The 24,816-nt window shown below is 38.1% G+C and overlaps 1 protein-coding gene across 2 annotated transcripts in view; it reads left to right on the forward strand.

Annotated features, from left to right (window-relative positions):
- GDPD4 (glycerophosphodiester phosphodiesterase domain containing 4) overlaps positions 1-24,816 on the forward strand; it is a 283,424-nt gene that overhangs the window by 222,942 nt on the left and 35,666 nt on the right. The window contains exon 14 of one of the 2 annotated variants that reach the window (XM_082410317.1): positions 6,781-6,897. The exons of the other annotated variant lie outside the window; for it this stretch is intronic. Coding sequence (XP_082266443.1) covers positions 6,781-6,897 — 117 coding nt within the window. The remainder of the gene's footprint in view (positions 1-6,780; positions 6,898-24,816) is intronic. 2 annotated transcript variants of the gene reach the window in all.

A 24,816-nucleotide genomic window follows, 5' to 3' on the forward strand; every position in this document is an offset into this window, starting at 1 on the left:
CTAACCTGATAGGGGACCCCACTTCAAAGCAACTTTTTATCACTTGGGGTAGGGAATGGAGGTGGTCAAAATGTTAAAAAAAAAAATCATTTCTATTCTTACTGATGAACTGGCTCTTGGCAGAAGATTGTCTATACTTGACTTGAAGAAATAATAGAGTCTAGGATTTTCCTGTAAAAATTTGAATTATTCATCTCTACACTTTTTGCTGATTCTGGAAAGACTAATTTAGTTGTTCTCTTAGTTGTTCATGTTATTGTCTGTTAAGCAAGAAAAAGAGAAAATATCTTTAGGGAATAAACATTTACCAAGTAATTTAAAGTCTAGTCCTATGGGATAGAGTAGCCTATTGCTGATGCTTTTTGTTGTTTAACAACAAAGTACTTATCAACCCACTGAATTATCTCTTTCCCTCTTCATTTCCACAAATGTTTGCTGAGCACCCACTGTGTGTCAGGCCCTGTGCTTGGCAGTAGGGATTCTGAGCTTTCAAATGAGCTCACAAGCTTCCTGAGATACACACCCTAACTAATCATCATAAACTTCAGTATGTGGAACTTTTTTTTCAATAAAAATAAATTTTATTTAAAATACTGTATTCGGAAGAAAGTACTGAAATTAAGAATATTTCCAATTTTCCCTCCCTTTTCTGAGTGTGAGGTACTTCTAAGTAAAAAAAAAATAATTTACAATTAAGAGTCATTTGATAAGTCTTGGCAAATTCTTTTCTGGTATTCTTCGTCAAAATTAAAGTGATTATAGTGCAGGACTATAAGGGCTGGGTAACAAATCCTTTTGCAAGTCAGGTAGCTTTTTTTGTTCAGTTACACATGTACATGGATTTATTCTTTTTAAAATTCTTTTCCTATTTAGATTGTTAAATAATATTGAGCAGAGTTCCATGTGCTATATAGTAGGTCCTTGTTGGTTATCCATTTTTAACATAGCAGTGTGTACATGTCAAGCCCAAACTCCCTAATTATGCCTCCCCTCCACCTTTCCCACTTGTAACCATAAGTCATTCTCTAAGTCTGTGAGTCTGTTGCTGTTTTGTAAGTAAGTTCATTTGTATCATTTTTTTTTTAGATTCTACATATAAGCAATATCATATGATATTTGTCTTTCTCTGACTTGCTTCACTCAGTGTGACAGTCTCTAGGCCCATCCATGTTGCTGCAAATGGCATTGTTTTGTTCTTTTTCATGGCTGAGTAGTATTCCATTGTATATATGTACCACATCTTCTTTATCCATTCCTCTGTTGATGGACATTTAAGTTGCTTCCATGTCCTGGCTATTGTGAATAGTGCTGCAATGAACATTGGGGTACATGTATCCTTTTGGACCATGTTTTTCTCTGGATATATGGTCAGGAGTGGGATTGCTGGATCACACGGTAGCTCTATTTTGAGTTTTTTAAGGAATCTCCATACTGTTCTCCACAGTGGTTTTACCAGTTTACACTCCCACCCAGATTGTAGGAGGGTGCCTTCTCTCCACACCCTCTCCAGCATTTATTGTTTGTGGATTTTTTGATGTTAGCTATTCTGACTGGTATGAGGTGATAGCTCACTGTAGTTTTGATTTGCATTTCTCTAATAATTAATGATGTTGAACATCTTTTCATGTGCTTTTTGGCCATCTGTATGTCTTCTTTGGAGAAATGTCTATTTAGGTCTTCTGCCCATTTTTTGATTGGGTTGTTTGTTTTTATGATATTAAGCCACATGAGCTGTTTGTAAATTTTGAAGACTAATCCCTTGTCGGTTGCATTGTTAGCAAATATTTTCTCCCATTCTGTGGGTTGTCCATTTGTTTTGTTTATGGTTCCCTTTGCTGGGCAAAAGCTTTTGAGTTTAATGAGGTCCCATCTGTTTGTTTTTATTTCCATTAATCTGGGAGACGAATCAAAAAAGATACTGCTGTGATTTATGTCAGAGGGTGTTCTGCCTATGAGTTTTATAGTGTCCGGTCTCACATTTAGGTCTTTAATCCATTTTGAGTTTATTTTTGTGTATGGTGTTAGAGAATGTTCTAATTTCGTTCTTTTACATGTAGCTGTCCAGTTTTCCCAGCACCATTTATTGAAGAGACAGTCTTTCCTCTGTTGTATAGTCTCGCCTCCTTTGTTGTAGATTAATTGACCATAGGTATGTGAGTTTATTTCTGGGCTTTCTATCCTGTTCCATTGATCTATATTTCTGTTTTTGTGCCAGTACCATACTGTTTTGATTACTGTAGCTTTGTAGTGTACTCTGAAGTCAGGAAGACTGATTCCTCTAGCTCCGTTTTTCTTTCTCAAGATTGATTTGGCTATTTGGGGTCTTTTGTGTCTCCCTACAAATTTTAAAATTTTTTGTTCTAGTTCTGTGAAAAATGCCATCGGTAATTTGATAGGGATTACTGAATCTGTAGATTGCCTTGGGTAGTATAGTCATTTTGACAATATTGATTCTTCCAATCCAAGAAAACAGTATATCTTTCCATCTGTTTGTGTTGTCTTCAATTTCTTTCATCAGCATCTTATAGTTTTTGGAGTACAGGTCTTTTGTCCCTTACGTAGGTTTATACCTAGGTATTTTATTCTTTTTGATGTGATGGTAAATGGGACTGTTTCTTTAATTTCTCTTTCTGATCTTTCATTGCTAGTTTATAGAAATGCAAGATTTCTGTGTATTAATTTTGTATCCTGAAACTTTACCGAATTCATTGATGAGCTCTAGTAGTTTTCTGGTAGCATCTTTAGGATTTTCTATGTATAGTATCATGTCATCTACAAATAGTGACAGTTTAACTTCTTTTCCAATTTGGATTCCTTTTGGACTCTTGCTATAGTGAGCCTCTTTTATATTGTGATTTTTAAAAGTATTTTTCTAATATAAGTATTTTATTTAGTACGAAGTTTAATCCTCAAGCTTTAGTGCACTTGAGAATTTCCTGGAGAGCTTATTAAATCACAGAGTTTCTGGTTCAGTAGGTCTGGGTGGGGCCTGAAAATTTTCATTCTAGCTCATTCCAAGATGATGTTGATGTTGCTGGTCTGGGGACCTCATATTGAGTACCACTGGTCTCCGATACTAAACTGTGAGTTCCTCAAGGACTAAGACCATATCTTATTCATCTCTGTCTCCTAAGTGTTTATAGTCTGGTACTTAGTAGGTGCTTAGTACATACTGAGTCACTCTGTACATTGAATGTATTCTGATTTCAGGTGGCCATTAAGCAGATGAACCTTCAGCAGCAGCTGAAGAGAGACCTGATTATTAATGAGATCCTGGTCATAAGGGAAAGCAAGAGCCCAAATATTGTGAACTACTTATGGAGTGGAGTCCTGCCAGAGAAATGGGGCCTTTGGGACAGATATATGGTGGAGCTGTTAGAGGAGAAGGCAACACCAGCACTCAGAACTGCCTCCATTTAAGATTTGTCTATGATGCTTGGCTCTCTGCCTCTGACCCTGCATGTTGCTGGACACCTCTGATTGCTGCACAGTATTCTGGGGTTAGGCTGAACCCTACCACCCTGTACCTTCTCACAGCTGGTCCTGGTACTGTTTGTTCTGCCCCAGGGAACGCCTTCAGCCCATCTGCCTGAGTCAAACATATAGGTCTTTAAATCATTCTGCATCTCAAATCTTTCCTTATCCTGCTTACCCTGCTGAATAACTTCTAGTTTGTCTGCATTCTTTTAAAATATGACACTCTAGTTTCCTTTGAGATTTGACCATTATGGAGAGAGTGGGACTCAGCTTTTGTTAGAAACTCAACACAACCTAATGATTTCATTCATTGTTTAGTGGGGTTTTTTGTTTTGTTTTTTATAGGTGGTCTTTTTCATTGTTGACCCCTGGTACATTTGTAGCCAATTTAAATCTCTGACCCTTTTTTTAAACATGAGATTGCCTTAAGCTGGTAACACAGAACTTTTAAATTATCTTCATTAAATCCCAGTTTGAATATTCTACCCCATTGTTCCAGTCCATCAGAATTCTGTTCTTCAGCATAATAATAGGGGTTGTAGCTAATATTTGTGTCATGCCTTACTTTGTACTAAACACTTTCCTGAACAGTAGTATCTCATTGTGAGGCAAGGTTTATTATCTGTATTTTACAGATGAAGAAACTGAAGTTCATAGAAGTTAATAACTTGTCCAAGATCAGGAAGCCAGTAAGTAGCAAATGAGGGTTTTGGATTTGAATATTCCCTACATCAACATCCATTCCCTTTCCATTTTTCAAATGTAAAAAAGAAAGTGAGTTTCTTGCCCAGCTCAGAGATGTCACAGGTGCAGGTGATATTGGACCAAGTCTTGGCCTCTAATTCCTTTACTGTTTATACTGCATTGCCTGCTAGATTTCATTTCTGCTAGATTCTGCCAGATTTCTTGTTCTGTGTCTAAAACATTGGTAAGCTTCTGGTTTTTTGTTTTGTTTTGTTTTGTTTTTAAGAGGACTTTGATCTTTCCAACACATGATGTTGATAACTGTAGAAAATAAAGCCTTATCCTTTTGGGGGACGATTGTCTCTCCACAATCTGGGTCATGACTGGCTCTGAAAAATCCTCTGAAAGTTATTTTCCATCTTCTCGTCTCTTTTATGAACTCATTATACAGAGAATAGTGTATGGACAAAGTACTAAAAGTTATAAGGTACCAGGTTTTGTCTCAGGATAAGGAAAAATGAATGCTGTCCAATAGAGTTATGGCCTGTCTCATAAAACAGGGAGTTTCCCATCATTGGAGTTATCTAAACAGTAAATACATGACAATGTTGTTGAAGGAATTTGTGTTCTAGGAAGGGATTAGAGGATTTATAAATTGTTTATTGATCATGCCTTTTCTGGTGTCTCCAGAGGCTTTTACTGTGGAATCAGAAGTAATAAGGCTCAGTCCCTGCCATCAAATAGCTCCTAGTCTGGCATAGAAAAGAATACCGGGGAGTTCCTGCGGGAGGACAAAGTGGGTGCTCTTAACCTAAGCACTCAGTGAAGGTACTGCATTTGATAGTCCATGGCTTTTGTGAGTTCCCAGGAGAGAACTCCATTCATATTACTTCTTCTCAAAATATGTGATGCTCTGAGATTTTACCTTGAGATGTGATTTTAATCATACAATGAAAAGGCTATCTGCTTTTTTTTTTTTTTTTTTTTTGCAATGCTGCTCGGCTTGTGGGATCTTAGTTCCCCGACCAGGGATCAAACCTGGGCTCTCAGCAGTGAAAGTGCAGAGTCCCTACCACTGGACAGCCAGGGAATTCCCTGAGATGTGATTTTAGAAGTTACCTTGGCACAGTGTGTAGTCACAAAGCGTTTGAGACAACCTGAATCTGGTCTTGCATTGTATTAGTTTTGACAGGGACATGTTGGACCCAGGAAAGAGAATCAGCTTTGTCAGTATCTAGAGATAGTCTTTTGGACGCTCATATTTTCCCCCAGTCAGTCCAAGTTGAAGATATCTTCTCCATGTGCTGGGTGACAGGCCACAAATGTATGTTCTTTTTCAGTGAGGAAATAGGCTCCTGGCAAGTGGAAGGCTTTTTACCCAGTCCTGATTCTCTTTTGGTCCACGTTCCCATAGTCTTCTCTCTCAAAAGTGATTGTTGAAGAAAAAAGCAATCTGTCATATTTATTCTTCATGGACATTAAAAAACTACATGACTTTCAAGTATAAAGAAAGAAGAATATTATGGAAAGAGGACTGGATTGAATCATAGTCAAGAGAATAGGCCTCAAATCTTACCCTTTGGTTGAGACCATTTGTTTTTTCCAGTAGTCTCCCTATCTGCCCAGCAATAGTCCCAATATCTGGATGAAGGTAAGATGACATACCACACAGCTTAAGTCAGTCCAGTCTAGCTTCTTTGTCTAAAGCTAGCACAAGAGTCTGTAGAGCTCTGGACTATCTTTGTTGTTATTTGTCTTATTCTACTGCTGAGGAAACTGACCAGGCAGGCCAAGTGACCTTTTTATTTATCACATAATAGGGCTGAGTGATCCAATCTCTGAGTGAAACTATCAGTTCTAACTCATGTCAGCCCCATAATCTCTCCGATAGTACTTAATCGGCAGCTCTTGGCTTCCAGAAGAGGCTTTGGTTCTGCAGCCCTTACTGAATTCATTCCATTCCTAGAATCAGAGACGTTCAAAATGGATATCATTGTCAGCATGATGACATGTGTATAAAACTCTACAGCTTTTCAGTGGCTTTTATGATGCTTATTTCACTTAGTATTTGCAATTCTCTTTTATTTGATTCATTCAGTAAATACTGACATCTATTGTGCTGGACTCTCTGGGGATGGAGTTTTGAACAAGACCCAGTGCGGGTCTCATGGATCTCAAATCTAATAGAACTCTAAAGGAGGTTTAGTGATTTTCCCTAATATTGGTAACGTGGACTCCAAATCCCGTCTTTGTCAAATGTTTGGGTGCTCTCTGCTTTCATGCTTTTAGAGGTTTGGGAGTCATGCCTAATTTTAGGAGGTACTACTTTGTGTTGTGATGAAATAAAATTTTATTATATCTTCAACCTCTCGATTTTAGTTCTGCTCTTTGGGGCTTCACAGAAGAGTCTACTTTGTTTTCTGCTGGTGAATACTTAAGAGGTGTCAAGTTAGTAATTCTGTCCCCCAGATTTTGCTTTTGCTTAGAAAAAAGAACCCTAGATTCTTCCAGAGCTGAGGGAAATGCAGGGTCACTCTGTATGTATGCTTGTCCTTTGAAAGCCACTGCTATGGCCCAGGGTACTCTATTCCTTCTCACCCTTTATCTTTACTCCTACAGTTACCTCGTGGGAGATGGGCTATGAGTCGTAATGGAATACTTGGCTGGAGGTTCTTTGACATGGAATACTTGGGAACCCACGTGGATGAAGGCCAGATTGGAGCTGTGTGCCATGAGGTAAGGCCAGAGGCCAACCAGCCTTGAGCAGGACGTGGCCTCCATATCTATGTATCTCAAAGTTCTGCACCTGATGGGATCTCAGCCTGGGCACTGTAGAGGTGGGAGAAATTAACTGAACTCTCCCTTCATTCTCTTATTACACCTGTTTTGAAATTTCTGTTAACATGATATTTTCTTTAATGATAACTTTATTTTGAAAACAAAATTATGTAAACATTGTAGAAAAATTGAGAAGTACCATGTATATTTTTTTCACTCATAATTTCAACCTGTGTAATGTTAAGTGCTGTAAACACTTGGTAATATTTTCCATTATCTCTTTCATATGGATATATATTTATATCATATTTTTATTTTACTTTCTTCATGTGCTATGAAGGATATAAGGAAAAGAAAGAAGGTAATGACAGAGGGGATACTATTTCAGACAGAGTAGTCAGGGAAGGTTTTGCCATACATTTGACTAAAGATATTAATGGTATGCAGAAGCAAGCCAAGCAGAAATCTAGGGTAAAGTACTTCCAGGCAAAAGAAATAGAAAACAAAGCTTAAATCGGTATCTCCTTTCTCCTCATTGCTATTAAAAATCTAAGGTCTGGGGACTTCCCTGGTGGAGCAGTGGTTAAGAATCCGCCTGCCAATGCAGGGGACACGAGTTCGCTCCTTGGTCCGGGAAGATCCCACATGCCGCAGAGCAACTAAGCCCGTGCGCCACAAATACTGAGCTTGCGCTCTAGAGCCTGTGAGCCACAACTACTGAGCCCACGTGCTGCAACTCCTGAAGCCCACGCACCTAGAGCCCGTGCTCCGCAACAAGAGAAGCCACAGCAATAAGAAGTCCACGCGCCGCAACAAACTGTAGCCTCTGCTCACCGCCACTAGAGAAAGCCCGCACACAGCAACGAAGACCCAATGCAGCCAAAAATCAATCAATCAATAAATAAAAATTTAAAAAAAATCTAAGATCTGTAACATGTTGGGGAAAGCAGGAGGAAAAAAACTTCCATAAGGCCTTTGTGAGAAGCAGTGTCCTCAGGGAATAGCCACATTTTTATTAGAGCAAGAAGATGAAGAGACTATTCAGAGAAGCTGAGCATACTGGGTGTTTTGCTGATAGAAAACTGGAACTTTACGATAGCCCAATAATAGAGAAGTTTCAGTATTAGGGAAAGAGTAAAAGATTAGGTGATTAGAAGAATAGGTTCAAAGTTTTATGGGGATGAGTGTAATAGTATGCTTGGGGTTTGATGATGTAAGATCTGGCAGCATAGAGATGAAATTATGTAGTCGTATGTTTAATCAATATTAGGAAAAATAAAATCATGTGAAATTGTTACTGTCCTAGAAAATATGATCACCTTTGCATTAAAACCCCTGGGATCTAGAACACGCACGTGCGCATGTGCATACACACACACACGCACACATACGTTAATGGAAGTAACACAGGCCTGGGATGCTTAGGAGATCTGACTTATTTTCTTTGCTGTACCACTAAGGCAGTGTTTCTCAACTTTTTTTTTTTTTAATCAGTCATCAATTTTATACACATCAGTGTATACATGTCAATCCCAATCGCCCAATTCAGCACACCACCATCCCCACCCCACTGCGGTTTTCCCCCCTTGGTGTCCATACGTTTGTTCTCTACATCTGTGTCTCAACTTCTACCCTGCAAACCAGTTCATCTGTACCATTTTTCTAGGTTCCACATACATGTGTTAATATACGATATTTGTTTTTCTCTTTCTGACTTACTTCACTCTGTATGACAGTCTCTAGATCCATCCACGTCTCAACAAATGACTTAATTTCGTTTCTTTTTATGGCTGAGTAATATTCCATTGTATATATGCACCACAAACTTCTTTATCCATTCGTCTGTCGATGGGCATTTAGGTTGCTTCCATGACCTAGCTATCGTAAATAGTGCTGCAGTGGACACTGGGGTTCATGTGTCTTTTTGAATTACGGTTTTCTCTGGGTATATGCCCAGTAGCGGGATTGCTGGATCATATGGTAATTCTATTTTTAGTTTTTTAAGGAACCTCCATATTGTTCTCCATAGTGGCTGTATCAATTTACATTCCCACCAACAGTGCAAGAGGGTTCCCTTTTCTCCACACCCTCTCCAGCATTTGTTGTTTGTAGATTTTCTGATGATGTCCATTCTAAGTGGTGTGAGGTGATACCTCATTGTAGTTTTGATTTGCATTTCTCTAATAATTAGTGATGTTGAGCATCTTTTCATGTGCTTCTTGGCCATCTGTATGTCTTCTTTGGAGAAATGTCTATTTAGGTCTTCTGCCCATTGTTGGATTGGGTTGTTTGTTTCTTTAATATTGAGCTGAATGAGCTGTTTATATATTTTGGAGATTAATCCTTTGTCCGTTGATTCGTTTGCAAATATTTTCTCCCATTCTGAGGGTTGTCTTTTCGTCTTGTTTATGGTTTCCTTTGTTGTGAAAAAGCTTTGAAGTTTCATTAGGTCCCATTTGTTTATTTTTTTATTATTTTTTTAAAACATCTTTATTGGAGTATAATTGCTTTACACTGGTGTGTTAGTTTCTGCTTTATAACAAACTGAATCAGTTATACATATACATATGTTCCCATATCTCTTCCCTCTTGCATCTCCCTCCCTCGCACCCTCCCTATCCCACCCCTCTAGGTGGTCACAAAGCACTGAGCTGATCTCCCTGTGCTATACGATTGCTTCCCACTAGCTATCTATTTTACATTTGGTAGTGTATATATGTCTATGCCACTCTCTCACCCTGTCACATCTTTCCCCTCCCCCTCCCCATATCCTCAAGTCCATTCTCTAGTAGGTCTGTGTCTTTATTCCCGTCTTGCCACTAGGTTCTTCATGACCTTTATTTTCCCTTAGATTCCATATATATGTGTTAGCATACTGTATTTGTTTTTCTCTTTCTGACTTACTTCACTCTGTATGACAGACTCTAACTCCATCCACCTCACTACAAATACCTCCATTTCATTTCTTTTTATGGCTGAGTAATATTCCATTGTATATATGTGCCACATCTTCTTTATCCATTCATCCGATGATGGACACTTAGATTGCTTCCATGTCCTGGCTATTGTAAATAGAGCTGCAATGAACATTTTGGTACATAACTCTTTTTGAATTCTGGTTTTCTCAGGGTATATGCCCAGTAGTGGGATTCCTGGGTCGTATGGTAGTTCTATTTTTAGTTTTTGAAGGAACCTCCATACTGTTCTCCATAGTGGCTGTATCAATTTACATTCCCACCAACAGTGCAAGAGGGTTCCCTTTTCTCCACACCCTCTCCAGCATTTATTGTTTCTAGATTTTTTGATGATGGCCATTCTGACCGGTGTGAGATGATATCTCATTGTAGTTTTGATTTGCATTTCTCTAATGATTAATGATGTTGAGCATTCTTTCATGTGTTTGTTGGCAATCTGTATATCTTCTTTGGAGAAATGTCTATTTAGGTCTTCTGCCCATTTTTGGATTCGGTTGTTTTTTTGATATTGAGCTGCATGAGCTGCTTGTAAATCTTGGAGATTAATCCTTTGTCAGTTGCTTCATTTGCAAATATTTTCTCCCATTCTGAGGGTTGTCTTTTGTTCTTGTTTATGGTTTCCTTTGCTGTGCAAAAGCTTTTAAGTTTCATTAGGTCCCATATGTTTATTTTTGTTTTTATTTCCATTTCTCTAGGAGGTGGGTCAAAAAGGATCTTGCTGTGATTTATGTCATAGAGTGTTCTGCCTATGTTTTCCTCTAAGAGTTTGATAGTATCTGGCCTTACACTTAGGTCTTTAATCTATTTTGAGTTTATTTTTGTGTATGGTGTCAGGGAGTGTTCTAATTTCATACTTTTACATGTACCTGTCCAGTTTTCCCAGCACCAATTATTGAAGAGGCTGTCTTTTCTCCACTGTATATGCTTGCCTCCTTTATCAAAGATAAGGTGACCATATGTGCGTGGGTTTATCTCTGGGCTTTCTGTCCTGTTCCATTGATCTATATTTCTGTTTTTGTGCCAGTAGCAAACTGTCTTGATTACTGTAGCTTTGTAATATAGTCTGAAGTCGGAGCCTGATTCCTCCAGCTCCATTTTTCTTTCTCAAGATTGCTTTGGCTATTCGGGGTCTTTTGTGTTTCCATACAAATTGTGAAATTTTTTGTTCTAGTTCTGTGAAAAATGCCAGTGGTAGTTTGAGAGGGATTGCATTGAATCTGTAGATTGCTTTGGGTAGTAGAGTCATTTTCACAATGTTGATTCTTCTAATCCAAGAACATGATATATCTCTCCACCTATTTGTATCATCTTTAATTTCTTTCATCAGTGTCTTATAATTTTCTGCATACAGGTCTTTTGTCTCCTTTTTTTTTTCTTTTTTTCTTTTTTTTTTTCTTTTTTTTTTTCTTTTTTTTCTTTTGTCTCCTTAGGTAGGTTTATTCCTAGATATTTTATTCTTTTTGTTGCAATGGTAAATGGGAGTGTTTTCTTAATTTCACTTTCAGATTTTTCGTCATTAGTGTATAGAAATGCAAGAGATTTCTGTGCATTAATTTTGTATCCTGCTACTTTACCAAATTCATTGATTAGCTCTAGGAGTTTTCTGGTAGCATCTTTAGGATTCTCTATGTATAGTATCATGTCATCTGCAAACAGTGACAGCTTTACTTCTTCTTTTCCGATTTGGATTCCTTTTATTTCTTTTTCTTCTCTGATTGCTGTGGCTAACACTTCCGAAACTATGTTGAATAACAGTGGTGAGAGTGGGCAACCTTGTCTTGTTCCTGATCTTAGTGGAAATGGTTTCAGTTTTTCACCATTGAGGACAATGTTGGCTGTGGGTTTGTCATATATGGCCTTTATTATGTTGAGGAAAGTTCCCTCTATGCCTACTTTTTGCCCATTTGTTTATTTTTGTTTTTATTTCCCTTTCTCTAGAAGGTGGATCAAAAAAGATCTTGCCGTGATTTATGTCAAAGAGTGTTCTTCCTATGTTTTCCTCTAAGAGTTTTATAGTGTCTGGTCTTACATTTAGGTCTTGAATCCATTTTCAGTTTATTTTTGTGTATGGTGTTAGGGAGTATTCTAATTTCATTCTTTTACATGTAGCTGTCCAGTTTTCCCAGCACCACTTATAGAAGAGACTGTCTTTTCTCCATTGTATATCTTTGCCATCTTTGTCATATATTAGTTGACCATAGTTGCGTGGGTTTATCTCTGGGCTTTCTATCTTGTTCCATTGATCTATGTTTCTGTTTTTGTGCCAGTACCATATTGTCTTGACTACTGTAGCTTTGTAGTATAGTCTGAAGTCAGGGAGTCTGATTCCTCCAGCTCCGTTTTTTTTCCCTCAAGACTGCTTTGGCTATTCGGGGTCTTTTTGTCTCCATACAAATTTTAAGGTGATTTGTTCTAGTTCCGTAAAAAATGCCTTTGGTAATTTGATAGGGATTGCATTGAATCTGTAGATTGCTTTGGGTAGCATAGTCATTTTCACAATACGGATTCTTCCAATCCAAGTACATGGTATATCTCTCCATCTGTTTGTATCATCTTTAATTTCTTTCATCAGTGTCTTATAGTTTTCTGCATACAGGTCTTTTGTCTCCCTAGGTAGGGTTTATTCCTAGGTATTGTATTCTTTTTGTTGCAATGGTAAATGGGAGTGTTTCCTTAATTTCTCTTTCAGATTTTTCATCATTAGTGTATAGGAATGCAAGAGATTTCTGTGCATTAATTTTGTATCCTGCAACTTTACCAAATGCATTGATTAGCTCTAGTAGTTTTCTGGTGGCATCTTTAGAATTTTCTATGTATAGTATCATGTCATCTGCAAACAGTGACAGTTTTACTTCTTCTTTTCCAATTGGGATTCCTTTTATATCTTTTTCTTCTCTGATTGCCGTGACTAGGACTTCCAAAACTATGTTGAATAATAGTGGTGAGAGTGGACGTCCTTGTCTCGTTCCTGATCTTAGAGGAAATGCTTTCAGTTTTTCACCGTTGAGAATGATGTTTGCTGTGGGTTTGTGATATATGGCCTTTATTATGTTGAGGTAGGTTCCCTCTATGCCCACTTTCTGGAGAGTTTTTATCATAAATGGGTGTTGAATTTTGTCAAAAGCTTTTTCTGCATCTATTGAGATGATCATATGGTTTTTATTCTTCAATTTGGTAATTTGGTATATCACATTGATTGATTTGCATATATTGAAGAATCCTTGCATCCCTGGGATAAATCCCACTTGATCGTGGTATATGATCCTTTTAATGTGTTGTTGGATTCTGTTTGCTAGTATTTTGTTGGGGATTTTTGTATCTATATTCATCAGTGATATTGGCCTGTAATTTTCTTTTTTTGTAGTATCTTTGTCTGGTTTTGGTATCAGGGTGACGGTGGCCTCATAGAATGAGTTTGGGAGTGTTCCTTCCTCTGCAGTTTTTGGAAGAGTTTGAGAAGGATGGGTGTTAGCTCTTCTCTAAGTGTTTGATAGAATTCACCTGTGAAGCCATCTGGTCCTGGACATTTGTTTGTTGGAAGATTTTTAATCACAGTTTCAATTTCATTACTTGTGATTGGTGTGTTCATATTTTCTGTTTCTTCCTGGTTCAGTCTTGCAAGGTTATACATTTCTAAGAATTTGTCCATTTCTTCCAGGTTGTCCATTTTATTGGCATAGAGTTGCTTATAGTAGTCTCTTAAGATTCTTTGTATTTCTGCAGTGTCTGTTGTAACTTCTCCTTTTTCATTTCTAATTTTATTGATTTGAGTCCTCTCCCTCTTTTTCTTGATGAGTCTGCTAATGGATTATCACTTTTGTTTATCTTCTCAAAGAACCAGCTTTTAGTTTTATTGATCTTTGCTATTGTTTTCTTTGTTTCTATTTCATTTATTTCCACTCTGATCTTTATGATTTCTTTCCTTCTGCTAACTTTGGGTTTTGTTTGTTCTTCTTTCTCTAGTTTCTTTAGGTGTAAGGTTAGATTGTTTACTTGAGATTTTTCTTGTTTCTTTAGGTAGGCTTGTATAGCTATAAACTTCCCTCTTAGAACTGCTTTTGCTGCATCCCATAAGTTTTGGATCATCGTGTTTTCATTGTCTTTTGTCTCTAGGTATTTTTTGATTTCCTGTTTGATTTCTTCAGTGATCTCTTGGTTATTTAGTAACGTATTGTTTAGCCTCCATGTGTTTGTGCTTTTCACGTTTTTTTCCCTGTAATTCATTTCTAATCTCATAGCATTGTGGTCAGAAAAGATGCTTGATATGATTTCAATTTTCTTAAATTTACTGAGGCTTGATTTGTGACCCAAGATGTGATCTATCTTGGAGAATGTTCCTTGCGCACTTGAGAAGAAAGTGTAATCTGCTGTTTTTGGATGGAATGTCCTATAAATATCAATTAAATCTATCTGGTCTATTGTGCCATTTAAAGCTTCTGTTTCCTTATTTTCATTTTGGATGATCTGTCCATTGTTGTAAGTGAGGTGTTAAAAGTCCCCCACTATTATTGTGTTACTGTCGATTTCCTCTTTTATAGCTGTTAGCAGTTGCCTTATGTATTGAGGTGCTCCTGTGTTGGGTGCATATATATTTATAATTGTTATATCTTCTTCTTGGATTGATCCCTTGATCATTATGTAGTGTCCTTCCTTGTCTCTTGTAACATTCTTTATTTTAAAGTCTGTTTTATCTGATATGAGTATAGCTACTCCAGCTTTCTTTTGATTTCCATTTGCATGGAATATCTTTTTCCATCCCCTAACTTTCAGTCTGTATGTGTCCCTAGGTCTGAAATGGGTCTCTCGTAGACAGCATATATATGGGTCTTGTTTTTGTATCCATTCAGCAAGCCTGTGTCTTTTGGTTGGAGCATTTAATCCATTCACGTTTAAGGTAATTATCGATATGTATGTTCCTATTCCCATTTTCTTAATTGTTTTGGGTTTGTTTTTGTAGGTCCTTTTCTTCTCTTGTGTTTTCCACTTAGAGAAGTTCCTTTAGTATTTGTTGTAGAGCTGGTTTTGTGGTGCTGAATTCTCTTAACTTCTGCTTGTCTGTAAAGCTTTTGATTTCTTCATCGAATCCGAATGAGATCCTTGCCGGGTAGAGTAATCTTGGTTGTAGGTTCTTCCCTTTCATCACTTTAAGTATATCATGCCACTCCCTTCTGGCTTGTAGAGTTTCTGCTGAGAAATCAGCTGTTAACCTTATGGGAGTTCCCTTGTATGTTATTTGTCGTTTTTCCCTTGCTGCTTTCAATAATTTTTCTTTGTCTTTAATTTTTGCTAATTTGATTACTATGTGTCTCGGCGTGTTTCTCCTTGGGTTTATCCTGTATGGGACTCTCTGTGCTTCCTGGACTTGGGTGGCTATTTCCTTTCCCATGTTAGGGAAGTTTTCGACTATAATCTCTTCAAATATTTTCTCTCGTCCTTTCTCTCTCTCTTTTCTCCTTCTGAGACCCCTATAATGCGAATGTTGTTGCGTTTAATGTTGTCCCAGACGTCTCTTAGGCTGTCTTCATTTCTTTTCATCCTTTTTTCTTTATTCTGTTCTGCAGCAGTGAATTCCATCATTCTGTCTTCCAGGTCACTTATCCATTCTTCTGCCTCAGTTATTCTGCTATTGATTCCTTCTAGTGTAGTTTTCATTTCAGTTATTGTATTGTTCATCTCTGTTTGTTTGTTCTTTAATTCTTCTAGGTCTTTGTTAAACATTTCTTGCGTCTTCTCGATCTTTGCCTCCATTCTTATTCCAAGGTCCTGGATCATCTTCACTATCATTATTCTGAATTCTTTTTCTGCAGGGTTGCCTATCTCCACTTCATTTAGTTGTTTTTCTGGGGTTTTATCTTGTTCCTTCATCTGGTATATAGCCCTCTGCCTTTTCATCTTGTCTGTCTTTCTGTGAATGTGGTTTTTGTTCCACAGGCTGCAGGATTGTAGTTTTTCTTGCTTCTGCTGTCTGCCCTCTGGTGGTTGAGGCTATCTAAGAGGCTTGATGGGAGGCTCTGGTGGTGGGTAGAGCTGACTGTTGCTGTGGCAGGTCAGAGTTCAGTAAAACTTTAATCCACTTGACTGTTGATGGGTGGGGCTGGGTTCCCTCCCTGTTGGTTGTTTTGCCTGAGGCAGTCCAACACTGGAGCCTACCTGGGCTCTGTGGTGGGGCTAATAACAACCTCTGGGAGGGCTCACGCCAAGGAGTACTTCCCAGAACTTCTGCTGCCTGTGTCCTTGTCCTCACGGTGAAACAGAGCCACCCGCTGCCTCTGCAGGAGACCTACCAGCACTAGTAGGTAGGTCTGGTTCAGTCTCCCCTGGGGTCACTGCTCCTTCCCCTGGGTCCCGATGCGCACACTATTTTGTGTGTGCCCTCCAAGAGTGGGGTCTCTGTTTCCCCCAGTCCTGTCAAAGTCCTGCAATCAATTCCCACTAGGCTTCAAAATCTGATTCTCTATGAATTCCTCCTCCCGTTGCCGGGCCCCCAGGTTGGGAAGCCTGACGTGGGGCTCAGAACCTTCACTCCAGTGGGTGGACTTCTGTGGTATAAGTGTTCGCCAGTCTGTGAGTCACCCACCCACCAGTTATGGGATTTGATTTTACTCTGATTGCCCCCCTCCTACCATCTCATTGTGGCTTCTCCTTTGTCTTTGGATGTGGGGTATCTTTTTTGGTGAGTTCCAGTGTCTTCTTGTCGATGATTGTCCAGCAGCTAGTTGTGATTCTGGTGTTCTCACAAGAGGGAGTGATGAGCCCATCCTTCTACTCTGCCATCTTGGTTCCTCCTCTCAACTTTTTTTTTCATTGTCTCCACTTGCCCTCCCCCCCGCCCCAGGAGCCTTTTAAGACATTGCTTCCTAATCGCATGCCCACCATAAAATTTGATACCATAGTTATACTGTTTATCTGTTTATGTACGGTGGCCATTTGGAAAGCCACAATGATTGTAATATCTAAGATGTTTTTCACTCACCTCAGGAATTGACTTTCACTGGTTGAGAATACATGCAAATGTATGCTTGGGGAAATCAATATGCCTCAAATTATTTATCTTTAAATTGTTAATTAGAACATTCATACTGCATGTATCTTAGGGCTGCCATATGGATCAAAAAACACTTGGAAAAAAATTAAGTGTTACCCAAATGAGTGGCATTACTGTTATACTTAAGTTCCCATAGAGATCACCCTCCTTTTAAAAAATAACTTTATTGAGATATAATTCACACACCATATAATTCACTCATTTAAAGTATGTAATTTAATGAGTTTTGTATATTGAGTTGTACAACCATCACCATAATCAATTTTGAACACTTTCATTATCCTAAAAAGAAACTCTACACCCATTATCAGTCACTCCCCACCCAACTGGCTTCCTGACCCTCCCAGTCCTATGTAGCCATTAATCTATTTTCTGTCTCTGGAGATTGTTGTTCCAGGCATTTCATATAAATTGGATCACATAATATGTACTGATTGTGACTGGCTTCTTTTGTTTAGCATAATGTTTTGAAGGTTCATCTGTGTTATAGCATATATCAGTACTTTATTCCTTTTATTAGCAGTTAAGATTCCATTTATTTCTCTTCACCAACTGATGTACATTTGGGTAATTTCCACTTTTGGGCTATTATGGATAATGCTATGAACATTCATGTACAAATTATTGGTTGGATGTATGTTTTCATTTCTCTTGAGTATATGCCTAGGAGTAGAACTTCTGGTCATATAGCAACTCTATGCTTAACACTTTGAGGACTGGCCAGACTGTTTTCCAAAGTGGCTGTACAATTTTTATATTCCCACCAGCAATGTATGAGGGTTCTAATTTCTTGAAAACATCCTTTTTAATCATAATTTTTGACATCCAGAGCCCAGGGTCTCCAGCCTCTTTAGGAAAGAAAGTCTTACTTTTTCATGGAAAAGCCACATCTGGATATGGGTTTGTCATTAATTTAGCCATTGGAATATTCTTAGAAAGTGAAGTGTTAGTTTGAGAATGTTTAAAAATATTTCCAATTGGTTTGTGTCTTCAGCGTTTTATAATTGGTAGAACCATCTAAAATTTTAGCTTTGAGTTGTAGATTTAGTAGCAACCCTGAGGCTATCTTTTCTGATACCCACATTTTACAGATGGGAAGAAGTATACTACAGAGAGTAAGAGATTTGTCAAGAATGATATTATCGGTCAGGTACTGGCAGAACGAGGCATTTTCATTGTTCCATTCAGTTGCTACATTACTCTTCTGCCTGCTAAGTCTAGGTGTTTTCTAAGGTTCTTTTCTTTCTCCTCTATCTCCTATAGCATTTGTCAGTTCCAACTATTCCTGTAACTTAAAAAAAATCATCTTTTCACAAATGACTTGGAAATTTTTATCTCAAGTCCAGACCTATGTACAGAAATTAAGACTCATATCTTCAGTTGCCTACTGGACATTTGCCTGAAAATGTTTATAGATATGTAAAATTCAAAATACTCAAACAGTAGAAATCACCTCCTCACCAAAAATAGGATTGTGCTTTGAACTTCACTGCTTCTAATATCACATATGTCTAGTTTCCCAAATGTGACTCTTTTTTGTCACTTTCCTCCAGTTTTATCATTCTTTGTCATAATGGAAAATCCTTTCCATTTTTCCTCAGTAGTTTTTCTTGGACCTCAGGTTCATTTTCAAGGATCTAATATTCTGTAATAAACTCTAAACTGGCATATAGTTAATACTTACAGAATGAATACCCTACATATAAATCCTTTCCATCTTTTCTTTTTCTAACTGATTTTGGATTCTGTGCCCAGATCATGCCAGAGCAGAGAAAATGGAGTACCATGATGGAAACCCCATACTGGATGGCACCAGAGGTTGTCTATGGCCCCAAGGTTGACATCTGGTCTCTGGGTATCATGGCCATCAAAATAATTGAAGAGGAGCCCCAATAACTCAATGAAAAAAATCTGAGAGTCAGTGTTACTAGTCCCATATCAAGATGTTTAGGTTGTTGTCTTTAGACCCAGGAAATGGGCCTGAGACTATTCTCTTTGGCTTTCAACCTGGATTTCTCTTTTCTGTATAAAACTAGGCACTGTTGAATTTAAGGTATAAATGCTCAAAGAAAAGGTATACTAGCAAGTCACTCATTCATTCAACTATTATTTGAGTTCCTGTCACATACAAGAAACTGTCCTAATGACAATTACACAAATTTATAGTAACAGAAGGTAAGTGCTGTGAAAAAAAAAAGCAGAATAAGGAACTTAAGAGAGCAGGGGGTGGGGGAAGAAGGGAAAAGCGTGCTGTTAATTCTGAGTAGAGAATGAATTCCTCTCTTTTGCATTATTTGAGCAGAAATCTGAAGGAAGTAAATGAGCAAGCCATGAGATTATTCTGATGTAACAGTTTGTTACATATCAAGTATACAAAGGACTTGATTTGAGAGCATGCTTGTTCTATCTTGTGTAAAACCAGGGAGGCCAGTGTTCCTGAAGTGAATGAGTAGGGTGGACAAGGTCAGAGAACTAAGAGAGGACCAGATCAGGGAAGACCTATGGTTACTGTGAGACCTTGGCTTTTATTCTGCAAGAGGTTGAAAGTCATTGGAGGGTTCTGAGCTGAGGAGTAATATGATCTGATTTATTTTGTAAATAAATCATTTTGGTTGCTTTTATGGAAAATAGACTGTGAGATACTGATATAATACTTCAGATAATTGGTGGCTTGAACTCTATTAGCAGAAGTAGAATTTAAGCGTAGTTAGACTCAGGAAATGTCTTTAATGTACAGCTGACAAGATGAATTGGATATCAGAGAAGAGGAATCAATAAAGACTATAATACTTTCGGCCTTAATTGCTGAAAAAAGTCAGTTGCCATTTCCTGAGAAGTTTGAAGAGCTGGTGAAGTGGGATAATAAGAGTTGGTTTTGACCAGTGGACAGGCAAGAGTCCCAGGACCCCCAGACCCCATAGCCAACCACCCCAGGATGCAGCCCTGCCCCCCAGCATGGGGGCATCAACCCCAGGCCTGTAGCCAGCTATACCTGGATCAGACCCTGCCCACAAGCAGGCCTGCACCTGCCCTGGGACTCCCAGGGCCATGCAGCCAGCCATGTCGGGACCCAGCCCCACCCACCAGTGACCACCAGACTGTGCATGAGACAGAGTGTGGCAGCAAACGGTACCAGGGACCAGCCATGCATACAAACGTGCCCACCATAGTCAGACAGAAAAACCACATAAATAACCAGAAAACAATGCACAAAGTGGCAATAAGTACATACCTCTCAATAATTATTTTTTTAACATCTTTATTGGAGTATAATTGCTTTACAATGGTGTGTTAGTCTCTGCTTTATAACAAAGTGAATCAGTTATACATATACATATGTCCCCATATCTCTTCCCTCTTGCATCTCCCTCCCTCCCACCCTCCTTATCCCACCCCTCTAGGTGGTCACAAAGCACAGAGCTGATCTCCCTGTGCTATGCAGCTGCTTCCCACTAGCTATCTATTTTACGTTTGGTACTGTATATATGTCCATGCCACTCTCTCACTTTGTCACATCTTACCCTTCCCCCTCCCCGTATCCTCAAGTCCAGTCTCTAGTAGGTCTGTGTCTTTATTCCCGTCTTGCCCCTAGGTTCTTCACAACTTTTTTTTTTTTATTCCATATATGTGTGTTAGCATACGGTATTTGTTTTTCTCTTTCTGACTTACTTCACTCTGTATGACAGACTCTAGGTCCATCCATCTCATTACAAATAACTCAATTTCGTTTCTTTTTATGGCTGAGTAATATTCCATTGTATATATGTGCCACATCTTCTTTATCCATTCATCTGATGATGGACACTTAGGTTGCTTCCATGTCCTGGCTATTGTAAATAGAGCTGCAATGAACATTTTGGTACATGACTGTTTTTGAATTCTGGTTTTCTCAGGGTATATGCCCAGTAGTGGGATTGCTGAGTCGTATGGCAGTTCAGTTTTTAGTTTTTTAAGGAACCTCCATACTGTTCTCCATAGTGGCTGTATCAATTTACATTCCCACCAACAGTGCAAGAGGGTTCCCTTTTCTCCACACCCTCTCCAGCATTTACTGTTTGTAGATTTTTTGATGATGGCCATTCTGACTGGTGTGAGATATCTCATTGTAGTTTTGATTTGCATTTCTCTAATGCTTAATGATGTTGAGCATTCTTTCATGTGTTTCTTGGCAATCTGTATATCTTCTTTGGAGAAATGTCTGTTTAGGTCTTTTGCCCATTTTTGAATTCGGTTGTTTTTTTGATATTGAGCTGCATGAGCTGCTTGTAAATTTTGGAGTTTAATCCTTTGTCAGTTGCTTCATTTGCAAATTTTTTCTCCCATTCGGAGGGTTGTTTTTCGTCTTGTTTATGGTTTCCTTTGCTGTGCAAAAGCTTTTAAGTTCCATTAGGTCCCATATGTTTATTTTTGTTTTTATTTCCATTTCTCTAGGAGCTGGGTCAAAAAGGATCTTGCTGTGATTTATGTCATAGAGTGTTCTGCCTATGTTTTCCTCTAAGAGTTTGATAGTGTCTGGCCTTACATTTAGGTCTTTAATCCATTTTGAGTTTATTTATTTATTTGTTATATATATTTATTTGTTTAATTTATTTGGTTGAGCCTGGTCTTAGTTGCGGCTCCAGGGCTCCTTAGTTGTGGCATGGAAACTCCCAGTTGCGGCATGCATGGGGGATCTAGCTCCCCGACCGGGAATGGAACCCGGGCCCCCTGCATTGGGAGCGCAGTCCTAGCCACTGCACCACCAGGGAAGTCCCTGAGTTTATTTTTGTGTATGGTGTTAGGGAGTGTTCTAATTTCATTCTTTTACATGTAGCTGTCCAGTTTTCCCAGCACCACTTATTGAAGAGGCTGTCTTTTCTCCACTGTATATTCATGCCTCCTTTATCAAACATAAGGTGACCGTATGTGTGTGGGTTTATCTCTGGGCTTTCTATCCTGTTGCATTGATCTATGTTTCTGTTTTTGTGCCAGTACCATACTGTCTTGATTACTGTAGCTTTGTAGTATAGTCTGAAGTCAGGGAGCCTGATTCCTCCAGCTCCATTTTTCGTTCTCAAGATTGCTTTGGCTATTCGGGGTCTTTTGTGTTTCCATACAAATTGTGAAAGTTTTTGTTCTAGGTCTGTGAAAAATGCCAGTGGTAGTTTGATAGGGATTGCACTGAATCTGTAGATTGCTTTGGGTACTATAGTCATTTTCACAATGTTGATTCTTCTAATCCAAGGACATGGTATATCTCTCCATCTATTTGTATCATCTTTAATTTCTTTCATCAGTGTCTTATAATTTTCTGCATACAGGTCTTTTGTCTCCTTAGGTAGATTTATTCCTAGATATTTTATTCTTTTTGTTGCAATAGTAAATGGGAGTGTTTTCTTAATTTCACTTCCAGATGTTTCATCATTAGTGTATAGAAATGCAAGCGTTTTCTGTGCATTAATTTTGTATCCTGCTACTTTACCAAATTCATTGATTAGCTCTAGTAGTTTTCTGGTAGCATCTTTAGGATTCTCTATGTATAGTATCATGTCATCTGCAAACAGTGACAGCTTTACTTCTTCTTTTCCGATTTGGATTCCTTTTATTTCTTTTTCTTCTCTGATTTCTGTGGCTAAAACTTCCAAAACTATGTTGAATAATAGTGGTGAGAGTGGGCAACCTTGTCTTGTTCCTGATCTTAGTGGAAATGGTTTCAGTTTTTCACTATTGAGGACGATGTTGGCTATGGGTTAGTCATATATGGCCTTTATTATGTTGAGGAAAGTTCCCTCTATGCCTACTTTTTGGAGGGTTTTTGTCATTAATGGGTGTTGATTTTCTCGAAAGCTTTCTCTGCATCTATTGAGATGATCATATGGTTTTTCTCCTTCAGTTTGTTAATATGGTTTATCACATTGATTGATTTGCGTATATTGAAGAATCCTTGCATTCCTGGGGTAAACCCCACTTGATCATGGTGTATGATCCTTTTAATGTGCTGTTGGATTCTGTTTGCCAGTACTTTGTTGAGGATTTTTGCATCTATGTTCATCAGTGATATTGACCTGTAGTTTTCTTTTTTTGTGACATCTTTGTCTGGTTTTGGTATCAGGGTGATGGTGGCCTCGTAGATTGAGTTTGGGAGTGTTCCTCCCTCTGCTATATTTTGGACAAGTTTGAGAGGGATAGGTGTTAGCTCTTCTCTAAATGTTTGATAGAATTCGCCTGTGAAGCCTTCTGGTCCTGGGTTTTTGTTTGTTGGAAGATTTCCAATCACAGTTTTAATTTCAGTGCTTGTGATTGGTTGGTTCATATTTTCTATTTCTTCCTGGTTCAGTCTCAGAAGGTTGTGCATTTCTAAGAATTTGTCCATTTCTTCCAGGTTGTCCATTTTATTGGCATATAGTTGCTTGTAGTATTCTCTCATGATGTTTTGTATTTCTGCAGTGTCAGTGGTTACTTCTCCTTTTTCATTTCTAATTCTATTGATTTGAGTCTTCTCCCTTTTTTTCTTGATGAGTCTGGCTAATGGTTTATCAATGTTGTTTATCTTCTCAAAGAACCAGCTTTTAGTTTTGTTGATCTTTGCTATTGTTTCCTTCATTTCTTTTTAATTTATTTCTGATCTGATCTTTTTGATTTCTTTCCTTCTGCTAACGTTGGGGCTTTTTGTTCTTCTTTCTCTAATTGCTTTATGTGTAAGGTTAGGTTGTTTATTTGAGATGTTTCTTGTTTCTTAAGGTAGAATTGTACTGCTATAAAGTTCCCTCTTAGAACTGCCTTTGCTGCATCCCATAGGTTTTGGGTTGTCGTGTTTTCATTGTCATTTGTTTGTATTTATTTTTTGATTTCCTCTTTGATTTCTTCAGTGATCTCTTGGTTATTAAGTAGTGTATTGTTTAGCCTCCATGTGTTTTTATTTTTTATACATTTTTTCCTGTAATTGATATCTAGTCTCATAGCATTGTGGTTGGAAAAGATAGTTGATACAATTTCAGTTTTCTGAAATTTACCAAGGCTTGATTTGTGACCCAAGATATGATCTATCCTGGAGAACATTCCATGAGCACTTGAGAAAAATGTGTATTCTATTGTTTTTGGATGGAATGTCCTATAAATATCAATTAAGTCCATCTTGTTTAATGTATCATTTAAAGCTTGTGTTTCCTTATTTATTTTCATTTTGGACGATCTGTCCATTGGTGAAAGTGGGGTGTTAAAGTCCCCACTATCATTGTGTTACTCTCGATTTCCCCTTTTATGGCTGTTAGTATTTGCCTAATGTACTGAGGTGCTCCTATGTTGGGTGCGTAAATATTTACAATTGTTATATCTTGTTCTTGGATTGATCCCTTCATCATTATGTAGTGTCCTTCTTTGTCTCTTGTAATAGTCTTTGTTTTAACATCAATTTTGTCTGATATGAGAATTGCTACTCCAGCTTTCTTTTGATTTCCATTTGCATGGAATATCTTTTTCCATCCCCTCACTTTCAGTCTGTATGTGTCCCTAGGTCTGAAGTGGGTCTATTGTAGACAGCATACATACAGGTCTTGTTTTTGTATCCATTCAGCCAGTCTATGTCTTTTGGTTGGAGCATTTCATCCATTTACATTTAAGATAATTATTGATATGTATGTTCCTATTACCATTTTCTTAATTATTTTGGGTTTGTTATTGTAGGTCTTTTCCTTCTCTTGTATTTCCTGCCTAGAGAAGTTCCTTTAGCATTTGTTGTAAAGCTGGTTTGGTGGTGCTGAATCCTCTTAGCTTTTGCTTGTCTGTAAAGGTTTTAATTTTTCCGTCAAATCTAAATGAGATGCTTGCTGGGTAGAGTAATCTTGGTTGTAGGTTTTTCTCCTTCATCACTTTAAATAT

Source organism: Balaenoptera physalus (assembly GCF_965194825.1).
Source record: "Balaenoptera physalus genome assembly, chromosome: 10".
NCBI lineage: Eukaryota > Metazoa > Chordata > Mammalia > Artiodactyla > Balaenopteridae > Balaenoptera > Balaenoptera physalus.